This window comes from Mastigoproctus giganteus, chromosome 5, assembly GCF_048544385.1.
Source record: "Mastigoproctus giganteus isolate SK-2022 chromosome 5, ASM4854438v1, whole genome shotgun sequence".
Lineage (NCBI taxonomy): Eukaryota > Metazoa > Arthropoda > Arachnida > Uropygi > Thelyphonidae > Mastigoproctus > Mastigoproctus giganteus.
This window is the reverse complement of record NC_143579.1, coordinates 114,042,587-114,067,133: the sequence shown is the minus strand read 5'-3', so window position 1 is coordinate 114,067,133 and position 24,547 is coordinate 114,042,587. Positions and strand designations below refer to the sequence as shown.

The 24,547-nt window shown below is 39.1% G+C and overlaps 1 protein-coding gene across 7 annotated transcripts in view; it reads left to right on the top strand.

Annotated features, from left to right (window-relative positions):
* Nucleotides 1–24,547, top strand: part of LOC150085649 (cilia- and flagella-associated protein 206) — a 465,016-nt gene that overhangs the window by 406,311 nt on the left and 34,158 nt on the right. For all 7 annotated transcript variants that reach the window (XM_090373411.1, XM_090373412.1, XM_090373415.1 and 4 more), the window contains one exon: nucleotides 17,367–17,455. In XM_090373411.1, coding sequence (XP_090229537.1) covers nucleotides 17,367–17,455 — 89 coding nt within the window. The remainder of the gene's footprint in view (nucleotides 1–17,366; nucleotides 17,456–24,547) is intronic.

Genomic DNA, 24,547 nt, shown 5'->3' with positions numbered 1-24,547 from the left:
TCCTTATCCCTGCTAGAAAAATTCTTGTATATCATTGATAAGACACCATAAGCTACTCTTGCAGACCATCTGCACTGCTCAGAAAACTTCATTTCTGCCTGCACAATTACCCCAGGTCCTTTTCATTCTCTACCACTGTCAGTGTAGTACCACAGAGTTGATACATTACTCTGGGGTTACCGTTTCATATATGTAGTACTTTACATTTGTCAATATTAAACTTCATTTGCCACCTCTCAGCCAATCTGATCAACTTTTCTAGATCCTGTTGCAGCAGCGTAATGTCTTTAGTGTCATTAACAACCCTGCCAACCTTCGTATCATCTGCAAACGTGGACATTAAGCCTGATATACCATCATCAATATCATTTATAAATACAGAAAACAACAATGGACCCAACACTGAACCCTGAGGGACTCCACTAATAACATTAGTCCACGAAGAGCAGTGTCCACTGATTACCACTCTCTGTCTTCTCCCACTCAACCATCCCTTTATCCATAGCAGCAATTTGCCTCCTATGCCACACTGCTCCAATTTGTGCAGCAGTCTTCCATGTGTAATAGTATCAAAAGCCTTTCTACAATCCAAATATATGATATCAAAGTTATTCCCTGCATCCAGTTCCTTCGTGACCACATCATAGTATCCAATCAGATTGGTCAGACAAGACTTCCACTTAACAAAACCATGCTGTGTCCCAGCCATAACTGAAGTCTTGTCTAGATGATCCTGCAGTACTTCTTTAACCAGTGCCTCCATTAATTTCTCTGGAACAGAAGTTAAGCTAACAGGTCTATATTTACTTGTTGATCCTCCTTTGTGAATTGGGGTCACATTTGCACATCTCCAATCCATCTGTACCTCTGCTGAATCCAAGGAAGCTCTCATAATTAAGGCTAAGGGTTTGCTTACTTCCTTTGCTGCCTCCTTTAATATAACTAGATAGATCCCATCCACCCCAGGTGCCTTTTTTATGTTTATCTTCAACAATTTCTCTTCCACTTTCCTCTCAGTTATTACAAAATCATCTAGCTCACTGCCAGAGTTTAATTCACCTCTGGTATTCCCCTTCCTGAATAACTCCTCATGTGTGAATGTAGATGCAAAATACTCAATTAGGTTTTAGCCACCTAAGCAGGATCATCAACAGTTAAACCATCAATATCCAGTGGACTAATGTGATTCATCCCTTTCCTTCTAGAATTTTCATAGGTAAAGAACTCTTTGCTGTTTTTCTTTGCATCCTTTTCCAAAGATTTCTCATAATCTGCCTTCACCTGCCTAATCTCCTTTGTGACTTGGTTACAGACCAGCTTATATCTATAATAGGCTTCCATGTCACCCATTAATTTATATGTATCCCATGCATTTTTCTTCTCTGCCACGTCTCATTATTTAATCTGACATCCATTTAGGCCTAAACCTTGAACAAAATTTCTTAGTTGGTATGTAAAGCCTAGTAGCTTCCAAGATTAATTCTTTGAATGCCTCCCATTTTGAATTTGCTGTTGGTAACATCATCAGTTGGTCCCACCGTATAGAATTTAAATACTGTCTCAGATCACCGTAGTCACCTTTACAAAAGCAATAACTCTTCCCTTTACCCCTGATGGTAGTTTCCTCTTTGAGTAAATCCCACTTCAGTGCACTGCGATCACTGCCACCTAGTGGTTCCTCTATCTGCAGATTCTTAATGCATGAAGAATCACTACTGATAATCAAATCAAGAGTATTACTCCCTCTAGTTGCCTCCCGAACATGCTGATGTAGAAAACAGTCATCCAATAAATCCACAAAAGCCTTGCTAGTGTGAGTGACCAACCCACAAATTCCAGTCAATATCCGGTAAATTAAAATCCCCATTATAAGACTCTCTGATTTACTGGCCCACTCTATTTCCCTGTACAGTTTCTTATTATACTCATCAGAGTCATTAGGCCTATAACACACTCCTACTCTAAATTTTTATCTCCCAGTGCTTATGTCACACCAAACTGACTCGACACTGCACTGTCCAGCTATGTCGACTGGCTGCACTTCCTTGGATTTTATATGTTTCTTAACTAATAGCATAACCCCTCCTCCCTTCCTATCCTTCCTGTACACATTGTACTCCCCAAATTCCAATTCTGCATTCCTTATATCTGTGTGAAACCACGTCTCTGATATCCCAACAATCTTCATTTGTTGTTTTGATAACCTCAAATTCATCAAATTTATTTACCAAACTCCTATTGATGTTTACACAAGCATTGATGTTTACACAAGTATACATGCACCTGTTCCTATCCTTAACTACCCTAACACGACCCATGTGTTTACTTGTACAGCAATGACTCCCAGCAGTCTCTGAAATACCCTGCATCTTGTTTTCCAGGCTACTGCTCATTCCAATAGAAGTTCCAATAAAGTCAACTGAATACCATACTTTTTACAGGTTTTTTTCATTTTTTCACCAATGCCTTTTATTTATGAAATCACTATTTTTCTTTTGTAATCATTATTACATGCTGTGTTATTGTTTAAGTTCAGATATTTTTCTACTGTCTTGTTGATTAAATGCTTTGGATACCTGCTATTTAATAATTATCCCTTGATGGTGTTGATTTCATCCACAAATTTGTTGTTATTAGAAAATTTCTAACGTCTACTCAATAAAGTTTTGATAATACCTAATTTCATTTCTTTTGGAGATGACTAGATACAGAACTTAAGTATCATTCAGAATCTGTTGGCTTTTAATAAACCTGTGAAGGCATGCTATTATTGACCTCAAGCTTAAACTTAATTGCCTAATGAATGTTACTTAGACATTCTTTGAATTAAAGTAATTCTTCTTCTTGCCTCTGTTACCAAATTTTGAACACGTCATCCACAAAATGGACCTATTTGGAATCCTTAAAGTGGCTCACTTGATAGCCACCTCTTCAAAGTTCTCCAAGAATATATATGTTATTATCAGTGATAATGGACTCCCCATGCAGAGTCCTTTGTCCAGAATTAAATGACAATAAGGGAGAAACATAGAGGAATTATGGAATTGACTTTTCAACAGTAAGATTTAGAAGAATGGAGTGTGAAGAAAGACTGGAAAATACAGATTGACCATCACTAATCCGGCCACCGGTAATCCGGTTCCACCGCTAATTCGGACATAATTTCAAATTTCCCAGGTTGGCGCACCGACCTGCCGCTACTGTTTTGGTGCAGTTGGTTGCAGCATCAGCTGTTGGCGCGAACTCATAAACATTGGTAAGCCATTCCCACTTGTTTTTCTGCATTTATTATTATGACCTGCTCACATTTAGCCCCAGCCATGGTTCCAATGCATAAAGGAAGTGCCTCTTGTGGTGTAAAGCGCAAACATCGTACATTGTCCATAACAGATAAAGTTGAACTTCTGAAAAAACTTGACAGCGGTGTGTCTATGAGAAGTTTAACTCTATTTGATAAAACTCTGTTTAAAAACTCATCAACCTGGTTATAGGGTTTGTAATATGATGTTCATTTTACAGTAGTTCATTTTGTAGCTGCTGTCCTGAAGGTCCTATAAAAAAGGCCTGGGTGGCATCATCTGATCTAATTTCCTTCCAGACGTTTGTCTTTAATTTCAAAAATCGGTGGAAATTATATGGAGCTACATCTGTCAAGTAAGGTGCGTAGAAAAAACAATTCAGAGACACACTGATGGATTGAAGCTACAATATCAGCAGATTGTTACAGATGCATTTCATAATTTAATTTAATTATACTAAGTTAGCATAGTATTGTCCATTTATTGTTTGTTCTCTTGGAAGATAATTTTGAATTCCTGAAGACAGATGCCATGACTTTGCGTGACTTAGCCTTCTGTCAAGGTGGCAAATCAGCATGCTTCCCTTGTTTTGATTAAAGTTTTGACTCTGGTTGGTATTGATGAAGCTTTGTTTTGTCCATAATTATATCTCTCACCAGAAGGTTTTCAGGTTCAGCTTGATAACAAGCAAATATAGTAGTGTCAAAAATCCGAACATCAATAATCCGAACAAGACAGAATTTACTTTTTTTCTTCTTTTTTTTTTTTTATGCTGATTCCATAAAATAATTTTAGTAAGCACTGGTTATTGTGATCACTTTGCGAATTGAATTTTGATTCTATGAAACGGCAATTCAAGATAAGCATCAATAAATAACAAAGAACATGGCACACAGAAATTGCCACTAACATGATAAGCACAAGTGAGACACGGATTAAACATATTCTGAACAGAATTTTATTTTACTGTACTGTAATTTTCTTCGTCTTTTAAAAAAGAAGCAGAAATTTTTAACAACTGAATCGAAAATTAATATTTTAAACAGACTTTCAAAGGGAGAAAACTGGTCGTCATTAGAAAAATTTTATGAGTTTGGAAAGTCAACCATAACAGACAATAAAAACAACAAGGAAAAAATTTTGAAAGTTAGTATCTAAATTTGATAGAGATGGTGCAAAAAAAAAAAGAAAAAGGAAAAGGAAGAAAGAAAAAAACTATGAGAACAGCTAATGGCCTCAAAGCAAAGATGCCATTTATTTGTGGTTCACACAGAGACAAAGTTTAGGAGAACCCATATCTGGACCTCTGTTGTGTGAAAAGGTGGAAAAATTTAGATGGTCCCTCAGATTTTAAAGCCAGTGTTTTTATTTCTAAACTTACCAAATCTTTTTTTTTTTTTTTTTTTTAGTTTCCCGATAAGTTTTAAAATCTGAACAAATCGAAAGTCCGAATTATCCTCAGTCCCAATTAGTTTGGATTATCGATGCTCGCTCTACTGTGGCTGCTTTGAAGTTTTGAATTGAAGAAATTCCTGAATAGGAATTTCTTCAATAGAGGAGCAAGGGGGCAAGGACCCCATCATGCAGAAATCTTTGCAATACCTAAATCATTTGGCAGAATGTTTTGCACCCATTCAGTTAAGATGCCTGTAGCCTCTAATATTTTTTCTAACAGTTAATTGCTGATCGTCACCATGTTATGAGCTTTATTGATGTTTTCAGGAGTAGTTGCTGTTGATGGACATCAATTGCACCATTTATCTTTGATGCTGGTTCTGCAAAATGACTCTCCTGATGTGGATTCCTATATGTGGTAAGACCTCCCACTAATACTGCTGGTATATCAGATTAGCATCACTGGGATCTAACACCCACAGCTTACATTCATGCTAAGGAATCAAACATGTTTGCTGTCCATGGAAATTAAAAAAGGGGAAGATCTAGTGGCTTAGGGTCCAGCTATAATGCATTCCTTTGGCCTCTGCTTCAACAAGACAGTAAATCTGGAATAGCTCACCCAGAATAACTTGACTAGTGGGTTTGCTTTGAAGGGTGGCCATTCACACACACACCATGGCCTTGGGGAATTATAGTGATACCCCACAAGCCACTGAACTTTAACCAAGGCATCATCTCAAAATTACAAATTAGCATTAATTGAAGCACACGATGCAAGAAAGCAAGCTTATACAGCATCAGCCAAAAAAAAAAAAAAAAAAAACCTTCCCATTTCACCCATCCTGTCACTCCAAATGTTTGTCTAGTTCAGTCTTAAATTTATTTAAGCTATCAACTTCCACAATAACAGATAAAAGTCTGTTCCAGCAGTCAACCACCTGCTGGCTAAAGGCAAACTAGTGCACATCTATTCTATAACTGTCTTTCCTCAATTTGAATCTATGCCTCCTCAGGTTCTTAATCTGAGCAGAAGTATCCCGTCAGCATTGAGCCTGCTCAAACCATTCAAGGCCTTATACACCTTGATCAGATCACCTCCCAGGTGCCTAGTCTCCAGATGCTACAACTTGCAGAACTTAAGCCTTTCTTTGTAAGTGCACCCCTTTGTTCTCTCACCAATCTTGTTGCCCTTCTCTGTACTCGTTCTAGCAACTGAACATCCTTCCTAAAATGAGGCCTCCAGACTTGTATACAGTACTCAAGGTGTGGCCTGACCATTCCCTTATACAAAGGGATAATCACCTTCTTTTCTTTGCTAGCAAAGTTCCTATATATCATTGACAAAACTCCAAAACTCCATTACTAAAGGAGGCAGCAAAGGAAGTAAGCAAACCCTTAGCCATAATTATGAGAGCTTCCTTGGACTCAGGGGAGGTATCCATGGACTGGAGATGTGCAAATGTGACCCCAATTCACAAAGGAGGATCAAAGGCTGACACAAGTAATTATAGACCTGTGAGTTTAACTTCTGTTCCCGGAAAATTAATGGAGTCACTGGTTAAAGAAGCACTGCAGGATCATCTAGACAAGACTTCAGTTATAGCTCGGACACAGCATGGTTTTGTATGGATAAAGGGGTGCTGAGGGGGAGAAGACAGAGAGTGTTAATCAATGGACACTGCTCGTCGTGAACTAATGTTATTAGTGGAGTCCCTGAGGGTTCAGTTTGGGTCCATTATTGTTTTCTGTATTTATAAATTATATTGATGATGGTATATCAAGCTTAATGTCCAAGTTTGCAGACGATATGAAGGTTGGCAGGGTTGTCAAGGACACTACTCACACTATGCTACTGCAACAGGATCTGGAAAGGTTGAGCAGATGGGCTGAGAGGTGGCAAATGAAGTTTAACATTGACAAATGTAAAGTACTACATATGGGAAACAGCAACCCCAGAGCAGCGTATCAACTCTGTGGTACTACACTGACAGTGGTAGAGAATGAAAGGGACCTGGGGGGTGGTTGTGCAGGCAGATATGAAGTTCTCTGAGCAGTGCAGACGGGCTGCAAGAGTAGCTCCTGGCAATGATATATAGGAATTTTTTTAGCAAGGATAAGGAGGTGATTATTCCCTTGTATAAGGCAATGGTCAGACCACACCCAGAGTACTGTATACAGGCTTGGAGGCCTCATTTCAAGAAGGATGTAGAGCTGCTGGAACGAGTACAGAGAAGGGCAACAAGATTAGTGAATGGAACAAAGGGGTGCTCTTACGAAGAAAGGCTTAAGTTTTGCAAATTACAGTGTCTGGAGACTAGGCACCAGCGAGGTGATCTGATAGAGCTGTATAAAGCCTTGAATGGTTTGAGCATGCTCAATGCTGATGGGATTCTTCCTCTTGCTCAGAATAATCACCTGAGAGGGCATAAATTCAAATTGAGGAAAGACAGATGTAAGATAGACGTGCGGAAATTTGTCTTTAGCCAGCGGGTGGTTGGTTGGTGGAACAGACTTCCATCCCTTGTCGTGGAAGTTGATAGCCTAAATAAGTTTAAGGCTCAGCTGGACAGGTATTGCGAACGAACAGAGGGGTGAAGTGGAAGTGGTTATTTTTTATTTATTTATTTTATTTTATTTTTTTATTTTATTTTTTATTTTTTGTTTTGGCTGATGCTGCATAAGCTTGCTTTCTTGCATCAAATGCCTCTACTAATGCTAATGACCTACTCTGGCTGCCTATCTGCATTCAGAGAACTTCATATCTGACTGCACAATTACCCCCAGGTCATTTTCATTCTCCACCTCCCTGAGTGTAGTACCACACAGTTGGTACATTTCTCTTGGGTTACTGCTACCCGTGTGGAGTACTTTGCATTTGTCAATGTTAAACTTCAGTTGCCACTTCTCAGCTCATCTGCCTAACTTTTCTTGATCCTGTTGCAGTAGCATACTGTCTTTATCATGAATTGTTGAGGAGGCTTCGATCCTGCAGTGGGTTAATAATGGCTGCACTTTACTTTTTGCTGTCTTTATTTTCATTACCAATCCTGCCAACCTTTTGTATCATCTGTAAATTTGGACATTAAGCCTGATATTCCTTTATCAATATCATTGATAAATGGACCCAGCACTGAACCCTGGGGGAATTCGCTAATAACATTAGTCCACATAGAGCAGTGTTCATTTATTACCATCTCTGCAGGCTCCCACTCAACCATCCCTTTATCCATTGCAGTAACTTGCCCTTAATACCATACCATATGCATCCCATGCATTTTTCTTTTCTGCTACGAGCCTCGTTAATTCATCTGACATCCATTTAGGCCTGAACTTCGAACAGTTTTTCCTTAGTTGGTATGAAAAGCCTAGTAGCCTCCAAGATTAAGTCCCTGAAGTCTTCCCATTTAGAATTCACCATTGGTAACATCATCAGTTAATCCCACTGTATAGAATTTAAAAACTGTCTGAGCCCACTGTAGTCACCTTTATGAAAAGTTTGGTAAAAACTCCTCCCTTTACCCTTGATGGTAGTTAAATTTTTAAGTAAATCCCACATCAGTACACTGTGATCACTATCACCTAGTGGTTCCTTTTTCTGCAAATTCTTAATGCATGAATAATCACTGCTGATAATCAGATCAAGGGTATTACTCCCTCTGGTTGACCCTCTCAAGATCTCCCAATGAGATCAAGGGTATTACTCCCTCGGGTTGAACATGTTGGCTATAGAAAACAATCCTCCAATAAATCCACAAAAGTCTTGCTAGCATGCGAATGACCAATCCACAAGTTTCAGTCAATATCCGAAAAGTTAAAATCCTCCATTACAAGACATTCTGATTTATTGGCCCATTCTATTTCTCTGCACAACTGTTCATTGTACTCATCAGAATCATTTGGCCTATAACATACTCCTACTCTCATTTTCCCTTTTCCTGTTTTTGGTGTGACAGTGTTTATGTCACACCAAACAGACTCAACACTGCACTGTCCACCCGTGTCAACTGGATGCACTTCCTTAGATTTTATGTTTCTTAACTAACAGCATAACCCCTCCTCCCCATGTCTGTCCTTTCTGCACACATTGTACTCCCCATCCAATTCTGTACTGTTTATGTCTTATGACACCCTGTCTCTGTTATTTCAATAATATCTGCCTTTGATGCCTTGATCATCATGTCAAATTCATCAATTTTATTTACTCTACTTCTAGCATTAGTGTACATGCAAGTATACATGCACTTGTTCTTACTCTTAGTTACCCTAACACAGCCTATGTATTTACTTGTTCTTTGGTGACTCCCAGCAGCTCTTGAAGTCTCCAGCAACTTGCTCTCTAGGCTGCTGCTCATTACAATAGAAGCAGTGCAAGAAACACTTTCATCTTGCCTGCGGCTGCCGTTAATCTTTTAGTCTGTGAATCCCTCAATCTAGCAGTTTTCTGACTCACCTAACACTGCCTGGATAGCATCAGCAAATATTCTTGCACCCTTTCTATTTAAGCAAGCACAGACCATGCTGAAAAAAATTCTACCCCATGAGCCTTGCGCAATTGATTGACAAGGCTCCCATCATATACTCTCTCCTATTGTGTCTGGGCAGAATTGCAGACACTTTCAACTTCTGTAAGTCTGAAGTAGAAACCTTTCTGCACTAAGAACTCAGCGACAAAATGAATATTCATGCATAGAGGTTTGAATCTAGTACCCAACAGAAATCTCATCTTTACTTTCAGTAAACCACTTCAAATTCAGTAACAACTGGATATTTGCCCTTACCAGTGAGGTGACATACCTAACCTACTAGGGTGCTCTAAGCATCAGAAATACAGACACTTGCAAATGGCCTGTCATGGTGCCTGTGCACGTACTCAGTGTGGTGCAAAGGACCACGAAATTCCAGTATGTTCAGCTCCAAAGCCCGCACACATTAATTGTGAAAGAGAGCACCTTCCATGCTGAGGATGGTGCTCTCCTTGGATGACTATTCCACTGAAAGAATCATTAACCCCCCCCCCCCCCGCGCGCGCCATTGCCTGCTATTAACAGAGTACCCAAAAACCTGCTCAGAAAACTAAATGGCTGCCATTCCAATATTGCTATCTCCTAATGCTCCACCACAACCAAAATTCAATAGTAAATATAAAAATCAATGTTGAAGCTAAAGCAGTACCTGACAAAACAGGCTTGCAACTATTTGCAGAGGAAGAAATGAACACAGGATAGTGTGTGCTCCCCTAAAAAAGAAAAATTCAAGACTGGGGGGGGGAAACATCCCTTAGCACTTCAAAAGTTGACTGATGGATCTGCCAAGCTCAAATAATGGCTGAATTCCTACAGTAAAGATCCCCCTGCAAGGTAAAAACCAGTTTTATTTTGCTTGTCATACTAAAATGCTAAAATGCTTGTCATACTTAAAGGAAAATAAAGACCCTTCCTTACAGAACATTAATATCATCCATAAAGACAGAACTGGGGACAGACCTGCCCATGGAGAAGTTGCTATTTTTGTGAACATAGTGGCATAGTGTTTCGGTTGAGGTGCTGCTGGTGGTTTCCTTCAGCTGCTATCGTTTTACATTTGAAGTAAACAGAACTCTATTCATGCCAGAAGTGAGTGTAGTGTGGTTTTTAGTGTTAGAGTAGTGTTGGATTCTGTTGTTCTTCTGGCTTTCACCCGCAGGGCCCCTAATGGGACTCTACATTGCCTGCCACCACCACCACCACTTGGAGGTAAGCCAGGCAGTCCATAGTGCTCTGGCTGGTCTCTGCCAGGGTTACCTGAGCTTCCTGACAGAGGCCAAGTTAAAAAAAAAATAAATAAATAATAATAATGGGAAACCTAGAACAAGATGTATAAATAAGACATGACAGAAAGAGGGGGAAAGGAGGGCAGACTGAAAGTTGAGGAGAAGTCGACCCTTTGTGGGGGTAAAAATAGGGGTCTAGGGATGGGAGTTAAAATTGCAGGAGGCAGGTGTCCCTGCATGATCACCAGAGGCCAGTGGACTCTGTATCCCACACTCAGGAAGTTCCAGCAATCCCAAACTTGTAAATTGCCAGCCATATCCAACCCTTGTAGGTTGGAGTCTAGATCCTGCACTCAGGAGTTCTCCAGAGTGCCAGCATCCTGCCAGAACAGTGCCAGCGGTGTTCCTACCCTTAAACGTTTAGCAAGTTATCAGGGCAGAGTTGTCTAGCAGAGAAGGAGCTAACCCGTGCCTGTCTGAGTCAGGCCTTGGGGAGCATAATCCAATGTTGTTCTCATTTCAGCAATCTTGGCTCGCCTCAGTGCAAAGATTTCTTGCGCATACTAGTGCCTTGTACGTGTTTTCATCAAGCAGCAGTGAGGACTCTTGGCTATGTGGGTTCCTTTGAATTGTGGTAAAGAGCCTAGTGTTGTCATAGGCAGGGCACTCATATATGAGATGCCCCAGGACTCTTCTCCACAGTGGCACCGTTGGTCTCTTTCAATCCCCATAACCATAAATTTCTGATGTAAGTAGCCATGTCCAATGATGATAAATGTCACATGCAGACCAGGGAGGGGGCTCTGGTTGAGTTTTGTTTATAGTTGGGAGGAATCATCTTGTGATGTCTCCTTTATGTGCAATTTCCCAGCTCTGTTGCCATATCGCTTGTAGGTGTTGGGAAATTCTCCTCTTCTCTATCTTGGGGTCATTTGCAAGATCCAGCCGGAGATTTAGTATTTCAGTTGGTGTTCCTTTTCTAAGGTGGTAGAATAGGCGTCGCCTGACTACTTCTAGGTAGAGAGTGGCTGCCATCCTGTTAGAACTTGCAAGGCAGGGATGCTAACAGTGTAGCACACTCTGCTAATTGATAGCAGCATGAACCTTTGAATTGTATCCAGCTTTCATTTGTTTCTTGCTAGTGTAGCTTGCCAGTACCAGGTAGAGGCACCATAGCAAACTATCAGGACATAGACTGCTTTGTATATAAGGGTCAGAGCTTTGTGCCTCAGGCCCGAGTCAGCCCTGCTCATCCTCCTGATCATGGCAGCGTACTTCCGGATTTTGGTGGCTAGATATTTCAGGTGGTTATGGAAAGTAAGATCTGAGTCAATGTAAATACCTAAGTATTTAACTTCTGTGTACATTCAGATGGGAGTGAAGTTTAATTTCATTGTACATGGTCTTCTAATTTGTAGTCTGCCTTTGAGGAGAATGGATTTTGTTTTTTCTCCCGCAATGGTAAGGTTGTGCAAGGCTGCCCAGTTCTGGAGCTTCACAAGTGCTCCATTTGCAATTTTTTCCAGGGATGCAATTGTGTCCACACCAGCAGGACAATATTGTCCACAAAGGCCAAGAGTTCAGCCCCTCCCTCCCCAGGTCCAAGCCCAGGAACTCATCCAAGACAACAGACCAGAGGAATGGGCCAAACACAGAGCCCTGCAAACAGCACCAGTGGATGAATCTGGTAACTGTCTGATATTTGTTAGTAACTTGTACTTTTCTGTTGGTTGGATAAGACTTCAAGCTTAGGCTAGTAGAAACATTGACTTGCCAAAGCCTCCGAAGTATGCTGGGCCACCACAGGTGGTTGAAAGCCTGAGCAAAGTCCACCATTATACCAAGAGAATACTTGAAGACTAAGTGCATGTGTGATTAGATTGTTGATAGTGTCTTTTCTGCTGTAGCTTGTTTTAAAGCCATATTATTTATCTGAGTAGAGTTGGTGTTCCTCGTAGCAGGCAGAAAGTCAAAACAAGTGGTGTAGATGCTCCAGTAATTTGGCCATCATGGAGAGTAAGGCAATTGGATGATATAAGGTGGGTTCTGCAGTGATTTGTCTGGGTTTTTTCAAAATTAGTTTTAAGATTGCAGTCTTCCATGACACTGAAAAGGTGCCCTGCTCCAGACACTTATTCAGTAGGCTTAGAAGTGTAGCTGGGCAGGCCTCAGTGAATTTTTTTTGAGAACTTCCACCTCCGACAGATCTGAGTCTGGTGTTTTTACATCTTTCATCTTGTTAATTGCCAGGTTAATCTCCATAACAGTGAATTGGGGGCTCCACCATTACTGTGTGGTATTCTAAATTCTGGTTGATAATTTCTTGTTGCTGTTACGTCAGGGATGCCTCTTCAACAGGGTAGATGGTATCAAGAATGTTATTAATAGCGTCCTCTCAGGTACAGGTGGAAGTACCATTTATTTTCAGTGTTGTGTCAAGTACCTTGCCAATAACTTATTAGTTACAATTCTGAAGATGATGAATCAGAGATCCTGGAGGTAGACTGAAGAGTTTGCCAAGATTGCTTTTTTGCTTTTCCAAATTTCTTTAGTATATTCATTCCTGACTGCTGTAATCTCTTGGGGGGAGATTACAGGAATAATCTAAATAAATTATAGGAAAATGTTCTAGCGGGCAAGGGCAACAATGCTCGCTAGAACATTTTCCTAGCTTGGTGGACTGTTCTTCTTAGGTCATGTAGCTGGTGGTTCCATCAAGAGATAGCATACCTGTAGAGCGTTCTATGTGGGATGGAGAGGTCGCAGGCACTTCTGATAGTAGCAGTAATGCTTTTCACACAGTCATTCAGAGTTAGTGTGTCAGGGTGTTTTGTTGACAATTCAGTCCGAAAGCACTGCCAGTCAGCCTTCTTGATGTTATAATGTATCACATCTCTGGGGAGGGAGATATTTTCCACAGAGCAAACCAGGGAGAATATTTTTGTGGGCAAATACATGGAGCATACTAACAGTGTGTGTGCCTTATATTTTCCACCTGAGACAGACATGACTTGGTTATCTTATTATGAATTTGCTTTACCCTGTCTTCATGATTTCCATTGAAATAACACCTTGTGGGATGCTAACATTAATTGTAGGGGACCTTATCATAGAGCTTATACTCATAGAAGTGTTAACAAATGTGTGTGCTAACACTTTCATACCTATTAAGAAATATTGTTCAAGGTTTAGGCCTAAGTGGTTGTCAAATGAACTATTGAGACTCGTGGCAGAGAAGGAAAATGCATGGGAGAGAAGGAAAATGCATATAAATTATCAGAGAAGGAAAATGCATGGGAGAGAAGGAAAATGCATATAAATTATCAGGCGACACAGAAGCCTATGATATATATAAGCTAGTCTGTAATCAAGTCACAAAGGAGGTTAGGCAGGCGAAGGTAGATTACGAGAAATCTTTGTCAAAGGATGCTAAGAAAAACAGCAAGGATTTCTTTACTTATATAAACTCTAAAAGGAAGGGGATGAATCTGATTGGTCCACTTGATATCTATGGGTCGACTGTTGATGATGCTGCTCAGATAGCAAACAAACTGAATGAGTATTTTGCATCTACATTCACACATGAGGAGTTATTAAGGTTTGAAAATGCCACAAGGTTATCAAATTGTAACAGGGTGCTTAATAATTTTGTAATAACTGAGAACAAAGTAGAGGAGAAATTGTTGAAGTTAAACATAAGGCACCTGGGGTGGATGGGATCTATCCAGTTATATTAAAGGAGGCGGCAAAGGAAGTAAGCAAACCCTTAGCCATAATTATGAGAGCATCCTTGGACTCAGGGGTGGTCCCCACGGACTGGAGATGTGCAAATGTGTCCCCAATTCACAAAGCAGGATCGAAGGGTGACACGAGTAATTACAGACCAGTTAGATTAACTTCTGTTCCGGGTAAAATAATGACGTCACTGGTTAAAGATGCATTGCAGGATCATCTAGACAAGGCTGCAGCAATAATTCAGACACAGCATGGATTTGTTAAGGGAAAGTCTTGTCTGACAAATTTGATTGGTTATTATGATGTGGTTACAAAGGAACTGGATTCAAAAAATAATTTTTATATCATATACAGTCCATTCCGGTCATTTGGGACACATCGGAACTAGTGCATTTTGACACGATAAAGCGGCTGCCCCAATTATCCGAAGTTTCACGTAAATAGTGAAAAATACAATATAACCCCCCCCTTTACAATTGGTTCACTGTACAATCAAAACACGTTACAACGAACTCAACATAGTAAAGTACCATTCACTATACAATGTGCAGTAAGCGCCAGTCATTGTGATCACGTTTGTGAATTGAATTTTAATTCTATTAAACAGTGATTCTAATTAGCGAAAATAGGAGGAATATTATCCACAGGCTATAAAAGCAAAGATATATTAAGCACAAATTTATCCTTTATTGCCTTACCAATTAAAAAATTAAATGATAGGTGAAAATCGGAAGAATTAATAGGTACTGTAATATGTACATACTAACTAGTTGACATTTCTGTTCACTGACATTTGTGGGTGAGGGTTAAAATTTAAAACAGTAAAAATATAAGTAATCAATAACAAAGAACACGGCACACACAAATTGCAAGTAACACAATACGTGCAAATGAGAACAAAGTAACGAGTTATAAAGCTTTAAAAATAGGAATGAAGAGAAGATCTAAAAATTAATTTTTTTATATGATTGAAGATTTCATGGAAGTGTAAACACATTTCACCATAATAACCCACAGAATTCCAGCTGTCGGTATTATCGCAAATTCAGTAAGATCGAGTTTACTGTCCATTTATGATAGATTTCACTAACAGAAAAGCCCAATAAACAGGTGACTGAGAATTGTTTTTATTGTTTTTTGGTGGTGACCTCCAGAACTTCGACTGAACCACGTGGTACCGTCGGAGACAATCATAGGGTAATCTCCAGTGCTGTGGTCTCCTGCCTCGATTAAACGACATGCTGTCCCAATTAAACGAAGTAAACCCTGGCTATTTTCTCGATTGGTTTCTGTTTTTTAAGATTTGCCCCAAACGGCTGCCCCAATTAACCGGTGGCCCAAATAACCGCAATCCATTGTATTGAATTTCAGGAAAGTTTTGACAGTGTTGCACATGGAAGACTACTGTACAAATTGGAGCAGAATGGTATTAAAGGTAAGTTGCTACAATGGATAAAAGGATGGTTGAGTGTGGGAAGACAGAGGGTGGTAATCAATGGGTGCTGCTCTTCGTGCACACTGTTGTTTTGTATATTTATCAATGATATTGATGAAGGTATATCAGGCTTTGTATCGAAGTTTGCAGATGATACAAAGGTTGGCAGGGTTGTTAATGGTAATTGCAGTGTGTTACTGCAACAGGATCTAGAAAATTCGGGCTGAGAAGTGGCAACTGAAGTTTAACATTGAAAAATGCAAAGTACTGCATATGGGTAGAAGTAACCTCAGAGAAACGTACGAACTGTGTGGTACTACACTTAAGGTGGTAGAAAATGAAAAAGATCTGGGAGCAATGGTGCAGTCAGATATGAAGTTTTATGAGCAATGCAGACAGGCTGTCAGGGCAGATCATGGGGTTTTGTCAATGATATATAGTAATTTTGCTAGCAGGGAAAAGGAGGTGATTGTCCCTCTGTATAAGGCAATGGTCAGGCCACGCCTTGAGTACTGTGTGCAGGTCTGGAAGCCTCGTTTTAGGAAGGATGTAGATTTGCTTGAGTGTGTACAGAGAAGGGCAACAAGATTGGTGTGAGGGTAATGAAAGGATCCTCTTACCAGAAGAGGCTTAAGTTCTACAAATTGCAGCAGCTGGGGACTAGGCACTTGTGATCTGATTGAAGTGTGTAAGGCCTTCAATGGGTTGAGCACGCTAAATTCTGATGGGATTCTTCTGCTTGTTCAGATTACGAACCTAAGGGGGCATAAATTGAAATTGAGGAAGGACAGATGTAGAATAGATGTGCAGAAATTTGCCTGGGTGGTAATTGCTGGAACAAACTTCCATCTGTCGTGGAAGTTGAAAGGTTAAATAAATTTAAGGAGGAACTGGACAAACATTTAGAGGGGATTGTTTTGTAATTTTTTTTTTTTTTTTGGCTGATGCTGCATAAGCTCATACAATTGCTTTCTTGCATCACATGCCACTACTAATACTACTTCCTTTCCACCTTCCTCTACTTTCTCTGTCTACTATTAATGGTAGGGAGGCCCTTATCATAGAGCTGTTAACAAATGTTACATAGAAGTGTTAACAAATGTGTATGCTAACACTTCCTTTCTACCTTCCTACCTCGACTTTTTCTGTCTACTACTTTCTATCTTTCTCTCTACCGGGAAGACTAGTTAATCTCAGCAAACTTAGATCTATTGTCTTAAGTTTTTTTAAAAAATAATTGCTTTCAATCTCACAACAGGGTATTGCAAATTTTATAGATTAATTTTTGTAAGGTTTTAAATTTGTTGTATTTATGTTCAAGAAAAGCAAAATATATATAGAATAGCTATATGTATTTTGCTTTTCTATATAGCTATAGCTATATAGAAAACTAAAAAAAAAAAAAAAAAAAAGCTAGTTATGATGATGAAGGGAAGATTAAACTTATATTCTAAATAGGAAACTTGTATTATCCTGAAACAAAATTTTGTTTATTCTGTCCCTAAAAGATATTGATGTATTGATATTAACATATTTATAACAGGATGATATTTCATTTTAACAATATAACTATATCAATATTTATATATTATTTTATTTTTATTTTACTTTCATAAGTAAAAAGTGAATTCTGCTTATGAGCAGAATTCACTTTTACAATATATATAAATCTGTATATTACAGATTATATATATTCTATAATATTTATGTATATAACAGATTTTTTGTAATTGCCATAACTTTTTTTCAGGCTGATATTCGACACAGGCAGACTCACTCAACACAAACTAATCTTAGTCACTTTCGACGAGAAAACTTTGCTCAAGTATATCCTCTGAAGTATGTGTCTTTTATTACCATTATAATGATAAATTAAAAGTACACATGTGGAGTTATTTCATACACAGTTTAAATTAAAGATCATATTCATGATATCTTAGGAGCATACAGTAATGGGCTTATAATACTTGGACTTTTTCCATAGCAAATCCAATGTGGCCATTTTAACTGTAATAAATACAGCACATCATCCCTTCCATTATCAGTTTTAAAAAGATTTTAAGGATTAATTATTCTCCATATAGAAAACTATTGGATTACCAGTTTTAAACAAAATAATAAAAACAGACAGTGAGCAATAAATATGCATACTTTGCCTCATTCAGTTATGTTAAAGTATGGAAGTCTCTCATTATAATAAATAGCCAGGGCATTGACAATTGAACAATTCACTAATCGATCAGACATGACATATCAATGTAACAGTTGCCCAGGTTATCCAATTTAAAATGAGTAAGAAAATTTTTCCTCAAGCATTGTTTAAAATCTTAAGATTTTTGACACACTACCAAAGAATGTGCTGGATTTATAACAGTAGCAGCATGCAGGCTATTGTTTAAGGCAATGCTGTTAAAACATTAGAATTAGGAGATATATTGCCGACCGGGCTAGCCGGGTGAGTAAAGTGCCTTCCTGGAAACCCAAAGGTTGCGGGTTCGATTCCTGCCTCAGGCTTGGATAAAAGTACGGCAAAAAAAACCTTGGGAGGTGCATTAATGTGAGACCACACTTGGAATACTGTGTTCAAGTATGGAGACCGCACCTAAAGAAAGACATCGAGCTTCTTGAAAGGGTGCAAAGACGGGTAACTCGCCTGGTGAGATCGGCAAAAGGGCGTCCTTATGAAGAAAGACTTCGAATATGTGGGTTGCAGAGTTTGGAAACTAGACACCTTAGAGGAGATTTGATTGAGGTGTTTAAGGCTCTGAGAGGCATCAGTAAAATGAATGAGGATGAAATATTCAAGATTACAAATGATGCTAGAACTAGGGGACATAAATTCAAGTTACGGGGGGAAATGTTTAGATTGGACTGCAGGAAGTTTTATTTTAGCCAGCGAGTTATAAATTACTGGAATAAGTTGCCTTCATGGGTGGTAGAGGCCGACAGTTTGGGGAAATTCAAAGGTCATCTGGATAGTACTTTCGGGTAAGGGAAGTGCATAGGATGATAGGTTTAATTTCCTTTTTTTTTTTTTTTTTATTAATTATTATTATTTAGTTATTTATTTTATTTTATATATTTTTTTGTTTTTATCATTGTTTTGTTCGGATTTTTTTTTTTTTTTGGCTGGTGCAGCATAAGCCATAGGTTTTCTTGCACCATGCGGCTGTTACTAATACTAATACTAATTATGGCCACAGAAGCCTATGCGCCAACAACTACCGAAAAAAAAAAAAAAAAAAAAGAGGAGGTATATTAAGATTATATAGCATAAGTCAAAAACAAAAAAAAAAAAAACCTTCTCATTTCACCCATCCATTTGCTCCAAAAGTTTGTCCAGTTCTTCCTTGAATTTATTTAAGCTGTAAACTTCCACAATGACAGATTGAAGTTTGTTCCAGCAATCAACTGCCTGCTGGCTAAAGGCAAATTTCCGCACATCTATATTACAGCTGTCTTTCCTCAATTTGAGTTTATGCCCCCTCAGGTTTGTAATCTGATCAATAGGAAGAAACCCATCAGCATTGAGCCTGCTCAAACCATTCAAGGCCTTATACACCTCAATCAGATAAACTCGCAGGTGCCTAGTCTCCAGATGTTGCAATTTTCAGAACTTAAGCCTTTATTCGTAAGAGTACCCCTTTGTTCCCCTCACCAGTCTTGTTGCTCTTCTCTGTACTCACTCTAGCAACTCTTCATCCTTCCTAAAATGAGGCCTCCAAACCTGTTAAATGGTCAGGCCAAGATGTGGCCTAACCATTGCCTTATACAAGGGGATAATAACCTCCTTATTCCTGTATATCATTGACAAGACCCCATGACCTGCTCTGTCAGTCTGTCTGCACTGCTCAGAAAACTTCATATCTGACAAAACAATTAACCCTAAGTATTTTCATTCTCCGCTACCCTGAGTGTACTACCACACAGTTGGTCCATTCCTCTGGGGTTACTGCTACCCATATAGAGTATTTTGCATTTGTCAATGTTAAACTTCAGTTGCCATTTCTCAGCCTATCTGCCCAACTTTTTCAGATCCTGTTGCAGTAGCATACGGTCATCAATAACCCTGCCAACCTATGTATCATCTGAAAACATTAAGCCTGATATATCTTCATCAATATCATAGATAAATTTACAGAACAACAGTGGACCCAACCCTGGGGGACTTCACTAATAACATTAGTCCAAGAAGAGCAGTTTCCATTGATTACTACTCTCAGTCTTCTCCCACTCAGCCATCCTTTTATCCATTGTAGCAACTTACCCTTAATACCATTCTGCTTCAATTTGTACAGTAGTCTTCCATGTGTAACAGTGTCAAAAACTTTCCTGAAATCCAAGTATATGATATTAAAATTATTTTTCACATCCATTTCCTTTCTGACCACATCATAGTATCCAATCAAATTTGTCAGACAAGATATACCCCTTAACAAATCCATGCTGTGTCTGAATAATTACTGCAGTCTTGTCTAGCTGATCCTGCAGTGCTTCCTTAACCAGTGACTCCATTATTTTCCCTGGAACAGAAGTTAAACTAACAGGTCTGTAATTACTCGTGTCGCCCTTTGATTCCCCTTTGTGAATTGGAGATACATTTGCATATCTCCGGTCCATGGGCACCTCTCCTGAGTCCAGCGATGCGCTCATAATTATGGCTAAGGGTTTGATTACTTCCTTTGTCGGCACCTCCGTAGCCAGGTGGGAAGGAGCAGCAGTGTGTAGCACACGCTTCTTGATTAGAGCGGGGTTCGAGCCCATCACCACCAAATACAGAGGATGCAGAAAGGTCAGGGAATGACCACCACATATCCCGGAGCAATATGGCCTTAGTTGCTAATGCTCCTAAAAACCAACAACAACAACAACTTCCTTTGTCGCTTCCTTTAATAAAAGCGGATAGATCCCATTCACCCCAGGTGCCTTTCTTATGTTTAACTTCAACGGTTTCTCTTCCTCTTTGGTCTTAGTTATTACAAAATCATTTAGCTCCCTGTTAGAGTTTAATAAGCTTTTTTTCCACTTCCCTACAGAATTCATCATGTGTGAATGTAGATGCAAAATACTCATTCAGTTTGGCAGCTATCTGAACATGATCATCTACAGTCAAACCATCAATATCAAGTGGACCAATCTGATTCATCCCCTTCCTTTTAGAGTTTATATAATTAAAAAAGTCTGCTGTTTTTCTTTCAACCTTTGCCAAAGATTTCTCGTAATCTGCCTTTGGTTGCCTAACCTGCTTTGTGGCTTGATTAGGACTAGCTTATATCTACCATAGGTTTCTGTGTTGCCTAATAATTTATATGCATCACATGCATTTTTCTTCTCTGCCATGAGTCTTATTAGTTCATCTGACATCCGTTTTGGCTAAACCTTGAACAGTATTTACTAGTTGGTGTGAAAAGCCTTATAGCTTCCAAAATTAATTCCTTGAATGCTTCCTATTTGGAATTTGCTTTTGGTAACATCGTCAGTTGGCCTTACTGTAGGCGCCTCCGTAGCCAGGTGGGAAGGAGCAGCAGTGCGTAGCACACGTTTCTTGATTAGACCGGGGTTCGAGCCCGTCACCACCAAATACGGAGGATGCGGAAAGGTCAAGGAATGACCACCGCATATCCCGGAGCAATATGGCCTTAGTTGCTAATGCTCCTAAAAACCAACCAAACAACAACAACAACAACAGCCTTACTGTATAGAATTTAAGAACTGTCTGAGATCACTGTAGTTACCTTTACAAAAGCAAAAACTCTTCCGCCTAACTCTGAATAGTTATATCTTTAAGTAAGTCCCACATTAGTACATTGTGATCACTGCCACCTATTGGTTCCTTCATATGGAAATTTCTGGCTTGTAGTTATTATATATGTCAGATATAAGGATTTATTTAACAGGTACAATGCAATGTTGAGAAAAAAGTTAGAGTTAGGATTAGAAAGTTCCTGCAATTCTGTCCAGACATGGTAGAAGGGATACATGAGGCAAGACTTATAATGAGCCATGGAGAAATGTGAATGCCTCTCGGAGCAGAATTTTTCTCAGTATGGTCTCTGTTAACAGGAGAGACTGTTTCTATGCAGATAGGATACTCTTAAGTAGAAGGGATACAGAATATTTGCTGATGCTCTGAAGGTAGTATTAGTGGATTGGGAAACTACCAGCTAGGTGGGGGATATACAAAAATAACAACAGTTGCAAGTAGAGGTGAAAAAATAGATCTTTTCGCAGATAAGCTCTCTCTCTCCCCCCCAGGCACCTCCGTAGCCAGGTGGGAAGGAGCAGCAGCAATGCGTAGCACACGCTTCTTAATTAGACCAGGGTTCGAGCCCATCACCACCAAATACGGAGGATGCGGAAAGGTCAGGGAACGACCACCGCATATCACGGAGCAATATGGCCTTATTTGCTAATGCTCATAAAAAAAAAAAAAACCAAACCAAACTCTCTCTCTCACACACAGGGTTACTCGGTAACTTTTTTTTTTCTTGGTGCAGCATAAGCCTCAGGCTTCCTTGCATCATATGGATATTAATAATAATAATAATAATAAATGACTTATATGGTGCTTCTGTTGGAACACACAGCAGTCTGGAAAGTGAGGTGTTAGAGATTATGAAGTCTGCTGACTGCCCTCAAGGGACAAGCAATTACATGAGATATGTTAGGGTTACTAAGAGCAAAAACAGTTGCACTTATACTTGGTTATACACTAAATGAATATAGTTAACAAATTTGATGCATTTGAAGTATTGGCTAAGTCATCAAATGCAGATGTTGTGGCAGGTATTGGAAACTTGGTGCCACTCAGTCATTAGTGCATGCCTAGTGTTTGGGTCAAGCACCGCCGGTGGTTTCCCACATCCGCACCATAAATACTTTTGTGAAAGCTACACTTTACACTGTAAAAGCCAGAAAAGTGTTTTTTTTTTTTTTTGTTATGTGTAGTATTGTGTTGGGTTTTGTTGTGTTCTGGCTTTTGGCCACACGGCTCCTGGTGGGATGGCCCTGGGTGCCAGGCGACTGTGACCGAGCAATTTCCTAAAAGTGATTTACAGTTCTTTTACTTTCCTTCTGTTAAGAAATCTATTTATTTCATAACAGCTCTTGTTAAAAAAGTACTTGTACAGAGCAAGGAAGGAAAGCCACCTTTCTTTATTTCTCATAGTTTATTACTTACACCTAATACTTTTTGCTTGGTCACACCAGGCACTGCCCCTGCCTCCCCATGATGGGACCAGAAACCTTGGCAGAAAAGTTAATCTGCCAGGGGTGAAAGGAGAAGAGATAGACTATACCAATACTGTCTCTTGCAGGATCAATGCCCCATCACATTCTAGAGAGCAGGAAGATCACAACTCTTCCTATGCTAAGAGACAAAAGAAGGATACAGACCAGAATATCTGGCCTCACTTCCTTATAATACGTTCCTTGACTGACCAGCCAGTCATTAAGCTCTCTTCTTTTCTAATCCAGAAATGTTTAGAGAATGCTGCTGGCTCACCAAAAATGGTTTGCAGACTAAAATCAGGTGACCTACTTGTAGAAACAACACAACACAAGCACTCTGAGAAGTTACTTTAATTGAAAAACACTTGGAGGAACTCCAACAGAAGTGTCACCTCATACCACCTTAAACTACTCAAAAGGAGTTATAACAGAATGGGATCTTCTACGTGTATCTGAGGAAGAAATTAAACAAGAACTATTAGACCAAAACATTATTCAGGTTAAGAGAATCCTAATTAAAAAAGATGGCTCATTACTTCCAACCAGAAACATCATACTAACGTTCAACTTGCCAAATCCACCAACTTCAGTAAAGGCTGGATATTTAGACTGTCATATCCAACCATATATATCCTATCAGATGCTTCAAATGTCAAAAATTTGGGCATGCTCAGGCAGTATGTCGAGGGACTGCTGTATGTGCTTCATGTGGATCCAAAGATCATATCCATACCGAATGTTCTGCAGTCTTTACAGTGTCCAAACTGTAGAAGCAATCACTCGGATTATTTCAAAGACTGTGAAACATGGAAAAGAGAAAAAATTATTCAGAAGTACAAAACTGAGCATAAAGTTTCCTATCTTGAAGCAAAGAAACACAAATATCACCAATTACAGTAACATGCTTATGTGCAGCAACTGTCCAACAACATAAAAGATAACTGCTGTTGTCACCACTACCACTGAGGTTCAAACTAATGTTACAGTTCTCCCAGTATTTCTATAGCTGATCAGGTTTGCTCAATCTTAGCTTCATCAGTAAAGCCATTCTCAACACCAGTCTCCAATCAAGCCATCAACACACCAGTTACAATTCTGCTAAACACATCTTCCACATTGCAGCCAAGCCAACCACAAATACTAAAAACATAGATACAGAAGACAAACCCTCTGTTCATGATCATATAATACATATGACAAAATAAGTCTCAGAGGAACTGATCTTAGACATACATGCCGAGGAAGAGATGGATGTTTGTCCATTTTATCCCAGAAAAGAGAAAAAGCCTGAACAATCTAAGCAGACCACCATTCGCAAAAAGACAGATACAAAAACAAAGCCAATATAATGCATACAGTAATACAGTGGAATTGTTGAGGTTCCACAGTAACATCCATGACATTTGTGACTTAATTGATAAATATCATCCTTTAGGTATCTTCCTTCAAGAAACTAACCTAACTCCACAAGTAAACATAGCAGTGAACCATTATCACAAATTTAAATAAACACACCAACCGTTTTGATTAAAATAGTTTAATACTGTAAAAATATAAAAATATAAATATGATAAAATGTACCAAGTGATACAGTGGATACTGTAAAATAATATTTACAAAACTGATTCACTATAAAATAAAATAAAATATATTACGAAAATGTCAAAATGCAATAAAATACGAAAATTAAAAGCGATAAAA